Below are 11,361 nucleotides of genomic sequence, written 5' to 3'. Positions count from 1 at the left end.
GGAAATGTTATACACTAGCTTGTATCTGGCGAATACGATGTCTTGACACCAACGGAGGAGCTTGACGACTACTACGAACGTCTCATACCTTACTTCCGACGCCTGTATCAATCTATCCGAGCCTGATCTATCAATTTATACGAGATCCACATCTTGATGTAGTGTAAAAGCTACAGCGACACTTTCGTACGCGCGACATACCCATGAGCTGCCGCGATACACACCGCTTTTACCAAACCACGACTTACCAAAGCTGATGAAAGTTCTATAACATCAGCATGTCCACTTCGCATTACCCAAAAATAAGCAGTGACGGAGAGCCAGACCAACTCTCAGACCTCATGCTCTAGCTCTACTGCGAACGCGGGAGCTAGCTCTGGAAAGGCCGCCCAGCTTCTCCTCCTCTCAGCCAGTCTCCACGCCCCTCTTCTCTTTTTTCACTTTCACGGTGAACCAGACCCTGAATCTAGCACCTCTCTAGCGGCAGTAGCCTAAATCCCCGTGCACACTATCCCCATTGCTACAACACTCCATGACCAAAACATGTGACCTCCTCCAGCAATCAATTCCCTCTTTCCTCCCCTCTTATTCGCCCTCCCTTCCCGCCCAAAGACCGCCGCAAAATCACAAACGAAAAAGCCATGACCCGACCTAAAGGCACTCCAAACAAGCACCCCCGACCATCCAAACCCAAGCCGGTCAAGCAACCCCGCCCCATAACGCCCAAGAAACCACGCTCATACGGCCCGAAACCCATCCCCGGACCCAACGGCAACAAGCTAAAACAAGCGCAATACTTCCGCTTCGCGAAAAATGATGTAGCTATCTACCACTACCGCGCCTCCTTCATCTCAGTGACCAAACTACGCTCCTTGCTCAACCGCCCATCCCACGGCTTCGTCTGCGCGCTGCGATCCGACGACCCGTTCTGCAAGAAACCCGTTCCGGCTGGCGATGAAACCCCACCGGGGTGTCTCGAAGTCGGCTACCTGGTTGATGTCTTCCAGCTCGGTGGCTCGGCGCTCGGATTTCGCACGGGGGATAATGTGGTAGAGTGGCTGTGCTTTGATCGCGATATCAAGGCTAGTATTTTGGATAACCTCGATATCGACACGCCGACGGCGAAGATGCTGTTTGAGCATGTCGCTGATGTTGGGAGATCGCCGACTACGAGTAAATGCAGTAGGAGGTTGGTTTGGACGGAGCATAGAGATTGGTTTGATGCGTTGGAGAGGGCGGGCAGGATTCCGATGAGGGTTGGGGTGAGGTGGACGGGGTTTGGGGAGAGGTTGCGGGAGGATCATTTGAGGAAGTGGGTTGCTGCGGGTGGGATGCTGGATGCTGAGGGGGAGGTTGTCAGAGGTGGGACGGTGAGCGCTGATGGGGGATTTGTACGCGACGGGGCTCTGTCCATTGAGGCGGAAGTCGCGCGCGGTCAGCAGGATCAAGAAGTTGGTGGGACACTGGTCACTGAGGCGGAGGCCCTGCGCGATGACAGAGCAGAGACCATCACGCAGGCTCATCCGCGCGACACCGATAGCCCAGAGACGATCGGTCGGCGCACGCCTGTGTTCCGCGATGAACCTGCGAATCAGCACTTCGTGTCGCCGCAGTCTTCCAGGTCGAAGAACTCGCGCTCGTCAAGCACATCTGTGCTCAGCGACCGGAGCACGAATATGCGACAGAAGTTACCTCTTTCAGCAACGCCCAAGAAGTCGCAACGGGAGCTACTGTTAGAAGGTAAGTACGTTTGATTCGTTTCCATTTGGACCAGGGTTGGGAGGGACGCGATCGTAGAGGAGGCATTGCATCGGATCTATTGGCGTTCTTCTTGTACGATGATACCCCGGGCTTGCTCAGCTAGCAATCCATTAATGTGTAATTACGAAGAAAGTTCCCAACGATCACAGCCCAACTGGGCAGGAACAATACGTATCACCATTGTGGTTTTGGTAACGCGCTGTAGCTATTTGCATGATGTACCGGCAGCTCTATGTTACCTGTGGATGATCAAAAGTATTTTGAACCACCGCGCCAATCTAGGAAAAAGCTGAACACCGTGGAGCCTACGTTGACGTCAGGTCACCTACTTTGCAGGTTCTTGTCTTGATGTAGTCCGCAGGCCTGTTCAGGGTTTTTCGTGTATGAGGTGATAGGATAGACAACGCGTGGTTGTCGGGCTTGCGGAGAGTACGTCGTAGCAGTCTGGCTAGGTTCGGGGGCGTTCAGGCGTTACAGCTGTGACCTCGAAGGTCATGCTGAAGACACCTGCGTTATATCGGTATCGTGGTACGTGTACCTAGGAAGAGTCTGATAGTATTGCACAGTCCAGTCTTTGGGTTATCGGAACGTATTGATTGAGTGCTGGAGCGCGACCGTATGCGGCAAACGTTGATAGGACGTATTCTTTCGTCTGAGCTTTTCCTGGACACGAAGACAATGTAGTAAAGATTTAAGACTAGATCGGCGAGTGTTGACGCATGGCGTTCAGTATTCTAGATGCAGCTGGACCTCGTCAGCATCCAAGTTGAAGCAGACCTTCTATGTTTGTCCTCTTTCTTGGATTCGAGGACAATACAGAACAAAAACCAGATCCTTCGAGGGGTGGAGCAGAGGAGGGCTTCCAGCCGACTGTCAAGACATTCGTGAGGCTCACGACTTCGGCTCCGCAATAAGCAAAGTCCAAGGGAGGAAGTGGGCCGCTTCGCCAACTCAAAGGATCGGCACTTGAATCGCACGAGCTTCTACCACAACTTCTATTGGTCGCCTTGCTTCCAAAAATCTCATTCACTCATGTCATTCACGCATGCCGTGTCGACTGGTGTTACCGAACGCCGCGCAGTCGGCAGGAGTACATCGTGGTGGCCGTCCCGGCTTAGGGCGTAATCGGATCGGCAAACAGGGTTACGACTTCGGAAATTACGAAGCCTCACTTTTTCACAGAACCATTTGTGAAGGGGCGTTTGTGGAAGAAGTTGGCAAGACTAGAGCAGGTACTGGGTCTTAGCAAGACCTGCATATGATGCGCTGCATGCATTTTGCCGCGATCAACAACGGCGAACGCGCATTGACAAGGACGGTTGACGTGGCACGCGAGATCCACGGTTCGTGCTCGGAATGCCGCTCGTGGCGAATTTGTGATTGCACTTTGCTGAAGATGTTGCAGGCCGCATGTACGGATTGCGATCAGACAAGGGCGAATAGTGTTCCTCGTCAGTTCGTTCGGCTGCGTTCCGCCTCGACTTCTAAGAGCGTGAAGCCTTGTGCCTATTGCATCCATCTTTGTCCGTCAACGAGATAGCCATCGTGTCCAACCACCGGATGAAGCGTGTGTTGTTCGCAGGATTTTGCCGTGGTGGACTCGGTCGCGGTGTGATGGTGGCGGCGTGGGACCATGGAATGAAGCTGACGCGAGTAACTGACACAGAGCAGCCATGTGTAGAAGGGATTTCCCTGTGGAAGTATCTGAGTGGCCACATATAGTAATCGTTAGCAGAATTCGTGCCAATTGTCTCACACGTAGTCCCGCTGACCCATGCTCCGGTTCTACTCTTCGAACAGGGCAGACAAGGGCTGAAGGCAGCTTACTAGTCTGTGGCGAGTGGGGGTTTGGACGGTATCTTCCTTTGGGCGCATCGCCTATCGGGTCTCAATCAGGGTGTGCTAGACTCCATAGGCATGGAAGACGTCACAGAACGCATTGCCTGACACCCTCCCATCTCCAGTGTGCCAGTCGTCCGTCGTCGTTGCCCATTCGAAGAGCCATTGCTCTGCAAAGTGACAGCCCAGTGACAGTCGTGAATTTTGTCAGGACACGTCTGCAGGATTGCTAGCTGACCCTAGGGACACGATGTTTGTCGAGATTGTCGCCCCGAATGATCACAACCGGGCTGAGCCTTGTCAATGTCCGGTGAACAAGGCCTTAAACATGTCAAAAGCTATACGAGATCGGAGAGCAGTCGTATGATAGAGCAGAGTGGCAGCGGGGCGACTTCTCGGGCTTATGATTTCGGCCGCTTTAACGAACAGTCGTTTTTGAAAGAGTTGCTCTCTGCCGGAAGTGGTAGCCGTACCTTGCTTGTCAGATCCTACCTACGATCATCCGTCCCTGAAATGCGCTTTCTCGTCAACACTAGGTGCATTACTTCCAAGCCGCTCAGATCCCCTGCATTGCTACTGTATAGTCACGGTAGGTACGCTCTCTGGTCTTGCGTTAGTTGCGGAGTACCTCGGGTTGCGCCATCTTCCGCTGTCTTCCAGTAAGGCCGGTAAGTAGGAACCGCCGACTGAATATGGCGTGATCACGCATTCGATGTGCCCGGGGTTCCTCGTAGCCCGCGAAATGGCCGCAACCAGGTTTTGCCTCCAAACTCATAATGCCTCACAACATCCACTGCGTCGTGTCGTCTCATCAGTGACATCATGACGTAGGTCGACAATTTCGGGGACACCTTGACACCGGATGCAAGGTGAGGTGGCGTACGAGGCGACTGCATGGTGGATTCTGCGGGGTAGTCCGGTGCATAAGGTGCTGTAGGTACAGTATGTTGGCCACGACGATGGAATGCTTGTTGTGATGGAACCTAAACGCTCGGACGTTGGGCATTGGGCACATGTTCATGAAGTCGCACACGTGTACACGACTCATGCGGCGTGTGCAAGAGCCGAGACCGCCGTTAGGATGCAACTCCGGTGGTGATCCTGTACTTTCGAGCAATGATACGCGTTCGTTGAGGTTTGTTGGCCGCAAGAGATGATCTATGCCGAAGGGAACAGAACGCATGAACACCTCAGATGAACAGCTTCACAATCGAAGCGATAGCACCAGGTGTTGCTGAACGCTCTCTTCTTGCCATTGGCACCACATGCCGTAATCTATCACCTTTCCTGGTAGTGTCGAAGTAGATCATCAATGACAAGCGGGGTAAACCAGGCTCGCCTCACAGTGAGATAGAGTTGCCAGATGGTGTTGGCGCTTAGTCCGTCTGCTGTGGAAGAAGCCCAAGGGCTCGGGTACCGTTGTTGCGTCAACCAAGGTACATGATGGTGGATACTATAGGGTCTCGGCTCGGCTCTTGGAATATTCAAAACCTGGAACATCCCCGTAGCTGGATGCATTCATACCCATAGCAGCGCGTGCGGAAGGGATCTCCTGGATGCGATCGCGCCTTCGCTTAACAGATCTAGCGGTGAAGCCACGCTGGCCGAATTTAGACACCGCGACACTGTGTTCCTTCTGCTGTGCGATTACCGTGGGGCGACTGGGTGTCACCCATCGTGGAAGTTGAGCCGGGGTATGATCGGCGTCGAGGTTTCTCCGCTAGAAACCTTTGGCGCCAAGTTCATCGCATCTGGAAGAACAGGTTGAGCCCGCTGGCTTGGAACTGCAAGAGGGTGTGGGAGTATCACATATCGCAAACCCCTTTGGAGCGTTTGGTGGCGAAGAGATCGTCTTTAAGCATCCGTAGTTGTCGCGAGAGACCATCCATCTGCAGACGTGGCAGCTGCGTTGGCCGCTCCAGCAATTAGCGCCGAGATGCGAAGCATAACGAAACCGCAATAGTCCTCCAAGAGTAAGAGATATACCACAAAATGCAGTGGGAATTCCGTGAGTGGTCAATTGCAAAGGGTGCTGCAAGACCCGGTCTTAGTCGCTGCCCAATGGCGGTGATTGGGCTTTCGAGGCGAACAATGAGGCGGACGCGTCCACGCCCAACGGGGGACTTGGTCGCAGCCGATGCATCGCATCCTCATCCGGACTGGAACCGGTGTAGATAGAGTGTATGCAACCGATTCCCCAGTCGCAAGGCTGCGAGTCAGATGTATAAGTCCCCAGCGCGCCCAACCTTACCATCATCCCCAGCCCGCGAACATCGAGTCCAGTCAACATTGCAATACCCTGCCGACGTGACCATCCCAACACCATCATCATGGCTGTGCCCAACTCGTACTTCGTGCCAGGCTTCGGCATCTCAAGAGCCGTTATTCAGAACGAGATACGCTATCATTGCGGCCCGGATGCGATTGTTCGGCCCTACACCTTCCAGGTACTTTGCAATGGTGGTTGTTGAGTATAGCAGAACGCTAATGGTGTCGACAGGGACGCGACGGATTTCTGATAACCACCATCGGACCACCGCTGACCAAGGTAGCTCAAGCATATCCTTACTTTGTGTATGAAGGCTGACTTGATAGGCACAAATCGATGACCTAAAGATGTCTTCCTTGGAATACGAGGAGAAGCAGTCTCGCATCGCCGACGAATCCCACGTCTTCGTAAACGCACCTATCCCAATAAACCAACGCATAAGACGAAGTACATGATCGCGGCGCAAGAGACAACCTTGATTTCACTTCGTGCCATGGTCTAGGAGTTCGAAGAGCATGCGCCCTATACCCAAATTTCCGTTTAATACGTTCACCTCTTTCTCGTCAAGTATTCTTTAGCGTGCATTTATCCCTGGGCGGACCGACTGATGAGTTATGGTATACGGACCATTATGATGTCTCGAGGCTTCGAGTTGGCGTTTCGGTTTTGTGGGGAGGATAAATTGGCTACCACGTTGTTGTTGACAATACGTGAGATGCATTTCGCTTTAATGCAGAAAAGAATGTCTGTTCCTTCATGATATGCTCCAGTTTGCAGTCTTGTTACCATGTGACGCCCTTCTTCCAACGTGAAAACCTAGATCTGGCGTTTCCGGGGATACTGCGCGTAAGGAAGACATCGTCTGCTCTTGGTTCTTGGTTGAGAGTTTCGTAGGATGCCCCCGAAGTGGTTTCAGTCGTCGAATCTGTTGCCTTCGTTGGCTGAGTGTGAGCCTGAGGTCTGTCTTTTGGCATTTTCAGGCAGCCAGGGCTACGAAACTAGATGAGCGGAAATGCGAACGAAGAGTGCCTGCCTCAGCATTTGGGCGCCCGCCCCATGATGTATTCACAAGGCAACTTGGCGAGTCGGACCTGGACAGCTGGACTGGTGCCACGTCGCCGATGGATTTGACGTGTATACATACGTAGCGACGAGAACAAGGGCACGACAAGCGTCGAGGAGTTGTTGAGTTGTGATGATGAGGCGGAGCCTGAGCCAGCAGGACGCAGGGACGGATGGCGTGTGATTGGCGCGCATGTAAGCGAGCCAGAGGCTGGTGAAGTGTCGTCACAGCTCAAATGATGCAGCAGTCGTCACATCGCGATTTGAAACAGCGCATAGCTGGATGAGAGCGACGTTGGCATGGTCAAAATAGAGTTAATGGTTGAGTGTCGACCGTATGGTTACCTGGTTCTTTCAGACATTTCCAAGGTTGACCCGACTTGTGTCTGAACGAAGCCGCTTTCTTCAAACGGAGATTCAACGTATTCAATACAAAGGCTTCTACTACCGGTTCATCGGTGAAGCACTTGTGAAGCTGCAATGCGCTGTTGGTCTTTAGTTGGATTCTGCGAAGGCCAATACTTTAGTTTTCTGAATTGCTCTTAACCCTTAGAGGACTAGTGCGCTTCTGAGGGATGAGAGTCGATAAATTTTCACCCGTCTTTCATGCTCTCATCTAACACATCTCTATGTCCATGAGTGTGCAAAGCGCTTAAAGCAGTCGCTGCATGTAGACTGGGCGTGCCGTCGAATGCGTCTCTCCCTAGTTGTGCTGTCGGCCCCCACCTGAACCCCGCTTCCCCGCTCAGCCATGCCCAAGCTGGCCTCATCACCCTCTAACATATACGCTCAGATTACTCAATCCTTCATCAATCAGCAAAACAGCAAATTGAAGGCACTTTGGCGTACGTTTGATCCAGTCTGCCTACTCAACGCTTACTAATCCAAATTCTAGGGAGTGGTTAACGCGCTGGCCTGCTAGTCCTTCACAGGAAAGTTAGCCAGTTCCCTCGGGAGCGTGTGTTCGAATCACACAGGTGTCGCATGAACCAATTGTTTTGCCGTTTCATTCGAGCCAAATGCATTGTTTTTGCTATTAACAGGATCTGGCACGCCTTGCAGGGGAGGGAATACTGTAATACTCTAATAAATGTCCCTGTTCATGTGTACTGTTCGATGCGCTTGTATTCAATCATACTCTCGACATATTTACAAACTACATCATAGTACACATATCAGCCCCTTGACTTTTGGCGCCCTTCTCAGTCGTTGTCTTTGCGCTCGTCTTTGCAACGTCTTCTAGTACCTGCCTGCACAGCTCCCCTGTCAGCGCGCTGCACTCAGCATAGTGATCGCACAGCATCCTCTGCGCCGCCTGCAGACCCTCGTGTAGCATAACACTCGGCCCCTTGCCCTTCTTATCCAGGCCATGCTCGGCTAACGTCCATTGTTTCCTCAGGTCTCGCTTCAACCCTAGGACCATCACAGGCAGGTTCTCGTCGTAGTTGAAGTGCTTATTTACGATCGGCAGCCATGTCGATGCAAGAGAATCGAGGGATGCGCGCGAGGAGATGTCGTAGCAGAGGATCACGAATTGCGGGTGCAGGAGAGTGTAGTTCTGGGGCGACGCAGTGTCATAAAACTGCAGCCTGTATGGACGCCCGTAGAGCGAGATGTCGAAGGCGTAGGGCTGGTCGATATCGCGTAGCTTGGGGAGTTCATACGGTGGGAGGTCGTCGCCCTGAGGCTGTACACCGAGTGACAGGCGACTGCGAACACGTCAGTAATGGTAGCAAGACGTCAATCGACGTCAACTGTCACGCGAACCGCGCGCGCCGAACTCACGATAAGAACGTCGACTTCCCGACTTCCGAATCGCCCAACAGCAGAACGTTGACCTCTGGAGTTAGAGGGCTGTAATCCATCGCGAGTTCTGGTGGCCTCGCAGGCGCAATCGGATATCAAGGCGGTTCCATGTTTGCTTTTGCCAGTCGATGAAGGAGATGACGAACACATCTGGGCGCGGAGATAGGCGTTAGCTGCACAGTGTCTTGGCAACGAGCGCGAACGCGTCCTGGAGACAATCATCACTCGAACTCCTCATCCATCGCACATCTCAACTCGTAATCGCCAACATGCTACAGACATCCTCGCTCGGCTTGCAGGGACATCGCTATGCGACAACATAGATATCATTCTTCGCGCCATCCTAGCGTGCATCAGTTGCAGCCCTGCGCATTCTCCAGTTCTTCTTCCAGGTCTCACCCCAGACATACTATACATCTACTCGGCTGTGGGGAACCCAGTGCTTGATTCTGACAGCCTCGGAGCGATGCTTATCTGCAACTCACTCACGATCCTGTAGCAACAACCGCCGGTGCCTTGCTAACCCACATTCAACAGTCTTGGCAACGCCTTCGACACCATGGACCAGGAGTCTGGATCCTTTAGAGCATTTTCGCATTCGTTGGCCCACCACCAGCGCCATCATCCGGGTTAGAGTACATTTCGTGTGGCCATAGCAGAAGATAACAGTTCGGACCTGCTTAGAATCGTAGGGCAGGTACGCCAGCCAAGTACGCTTGCTGTCTTGGAGTCTTGGAGAACCGCCTCCCCATTACCGGATGAGGAAGCTGGCAGCAATGCTCTTCTCTAAGAGGCTCGCGACACATAGTACCAAGCCATCGACCTTGAATAAATAAGAACAGGATGGCGACAGTCTGTGTCTGCACGACTCTCAATTTCTACTCGTCGCAGCATTATTATTATCGCTGTCTGCCATGAAGGTCTCCACACTCCTCGGTCTGCTTCCCGGCGCTGTTCTCGCATCCGATGTCTTGAGCGTCGCATTCTACGCGAAGGAGAAGAACCAGCTCTACGACTTCATCTCGGCCAACAGCGAGATCGACTATGGCTGCCGCCCTGTTGTTATGGCTGCGGGTGGCGAGCACAAGCTGCACGCCGTCATCTCAGAGGACCATTTGGACCACTTCAAGCGAAGCCTGGACCCCGAGCTCGTACGCGTTGAGCTTTTGCACAACATGAACAAGCGACAGACTGCGACTGCACCCATTGGCAAGGGCGACCGCTTCAAGGGCGGAAAGGTCGCGCCCCGGGGTCTCGGTACTAGGAAGCCCAGCGAGTACGCTCAGCTTCAGAGCGCCGGTGTCTTCAATGCCGACGAAGTCTACACCGCCATGAAGGGTCTGGAGAAAGAGTACGGCATGTCCATTTTCACCACGCCACACAAGACCTACGAGGGTGCGAACATCATCGGTGGTGTTGCCAACAAGGCAGAGAAGATCAAGAAGGACAAGCAGTACATTTACTTCACTTCAGGTATGCATTGATCAATGAAGATACTGCATGTATCAAACTGACTCGAATAGGCATTCACGCACGTGAGCGCGGAGGACCTGACAACCTGATCTACTTCGTCTCTGACCTTCTTTATGCCAACGAGCACCGCATCGGTCTCACCTACGGCAACAAGAAGTACACCAACAGCCAAGTCAAGAAGGCTCTTGGTGCGGGAGTTGTCTTCATTCCCATGCTGAACCCAGATGGTGTGCGCCACGACCAAGCCAACAGCAACCTATGGCGAAAGAACCGCAACCCAGCCTCTGCTAGGCCCAACGAACCCCTCAGTGTTGGTGTAGATTTGAACAGGAACTTCGACTTCCTCTGGAACTTCACCGAGAAGTTTGACCCTTCAGTCTCCCCAGCTTCAACAAACCCAGCTTCCCAGGCCTTTTACGGTACCGCACCATTCTCCGAGCCTGAGTCGAGAGACATGGCTTGGGTGTACGACGAGTACCCCAACATCCACTGGTACATTGACGTCCACTCTGCTGCCGGAACTCTGCTCTACTCATGGGGAGACGACGTCGACCAATCCCACGACCCCAAGCAGAACCTGTTCAACCCTGCTTACGACGGCAAGCGTGGTATCGTCGAGGACGACCTGTACAAGGAGTACATTGACCAAGAGGACTGGGACAACATCCGCATCGCAGCCAACCGCACCACCGATGCCATGATTTCCGTTGGAGGCCGCGAATACATCCCTCAACAAGCTGTTGGCCTTTACCCTACTTCTGGCGCGACTGACGACTGGTCTTTCAGCCGATGGCAGGGTAACAAGAAGCTCACCAAGGTCTACGGATACACCATGGAGTTTGGTTACCCGACTAACTTCTATCCCACGAGCGAGGAGTATATCCAAAACATCATTGACACCAATGCTGGTTTCATGGAGTTCATTCTCGCTGCTGTTGAGATTGGTCTTAAGGCTTAAGTTTCCTTGCTTAATTTGTAATGGTAGTGAAAGGCGGCTCACGGTGCGAGCATGTGGTGGTGATGATGTCATGAGAAACGAGAGACGATGTGTAGTAGTAGTAGTAGTAGTAGTAGTAGTAGTAGTAGTAGTAGTAGTAGTAGTAGTAGTAGTAGTAGTAGTAGTAGTAGTAGTAGTAGTAGTAGTAGTAGTA

General features: G+C 52.8%; 4 protein-coding genes across 4 annotated transcripts; 3 read left to right on the top strand and 1 right to left on the bottom strand.

Moving 5' to 3' along the window:
• Nucleotides 1-641: 641 nt before the first annotated feature.
• Nucleotides 642-1,754, top strand: J4E83_011044 (uncharacterized protein; the record flags this gene model as incomplete). Its single annotated transcript, XM_049337920.1, has 1 exon — nt 642-1,754. One exon carries the CDS (start codon nt 642-644, stop codon nt 1,752-1,754), a length of 1,113 nt encoding a protein of 370 aa, XP_049182953.1.
• Nucleotides 1,755-5,930: 4,176 nt separating this feature from the next.
• On the top strand, nt 5,931-6,324 carry J4E83_011043 (uncharacterized protein; the record flags this gene model as incomplete). The annotated part of the gene is made up of 3 exons (XM_049337919.1): nt 5,931-6,047; nt 6,101-6,148; nt 6,196-6,324. The coding sequence occupies 3 exons, from the start codon at nt 5,931-5,933 to the stop codon at nt 6,322-6,324; spliced, it is 294 nt and encodes a 97-aa protein (XP_049182952.1).
• Nucleotides 6,325-8,087: 1,763 nt separating this feature from the next.
• Nucleotides 8,088-8,796, bottom strand: J4E83_011042 (uncharacterized protein; the record flags this gene model as incomplete). Its single annotated transcript, XM_049337918.1, has 2 exons — nt 8,088-8,640; nt 8,717-8,796. 2 exons carry the CDS (start codon nt 8,794-8,796, stop codon nt 8,088-8,090), a joined length of 633 nt encoding a protein of 210 aa, XP_049182951.1.
• Nucleotides 8,797-9,651: 855 nt separating this feature from the next.
• Nucleotides 9,652-11,168, top strand: J4E83_011041 (uncharacterized protein; the record flags this gene model as incomplete). The annotated part of the gene is made up of 2 exons (XM_049337917.1): nt 9,652-10,210; nt 10,261-11,168. 2 exons carry the CDS (start codon nt 9,652-9,654, stop codon nt 11,166-11,168), a joined length of 1,467 nt encoding a protein of 488 aa, XP_049182950.1.
• Between the last annotated feature and the right edge of the window lie 193 nt (nt 11,169-11,361).

Source organism: Alternaria metachromatica, assembly GCF_023757995.1.
Source record: "Alternaria metachromatica strain BMP 0045 chromosome Unknown scaffold_61, whole genome shotgun sequence".
Classification (NCBI taxonomy): domain Eukaryota; kingdom Fungi; phylum Ascomycota; class Dothideomycetes; order Pleosporales; family Pleosporaceae; genus Alternaria; species Alternaria metachromatica.
The sequence above is the reverse complement of the archived record's forward strand: the minus strand, read 5'-3'. Positions and strand labels throughout refer to the sequence as shown.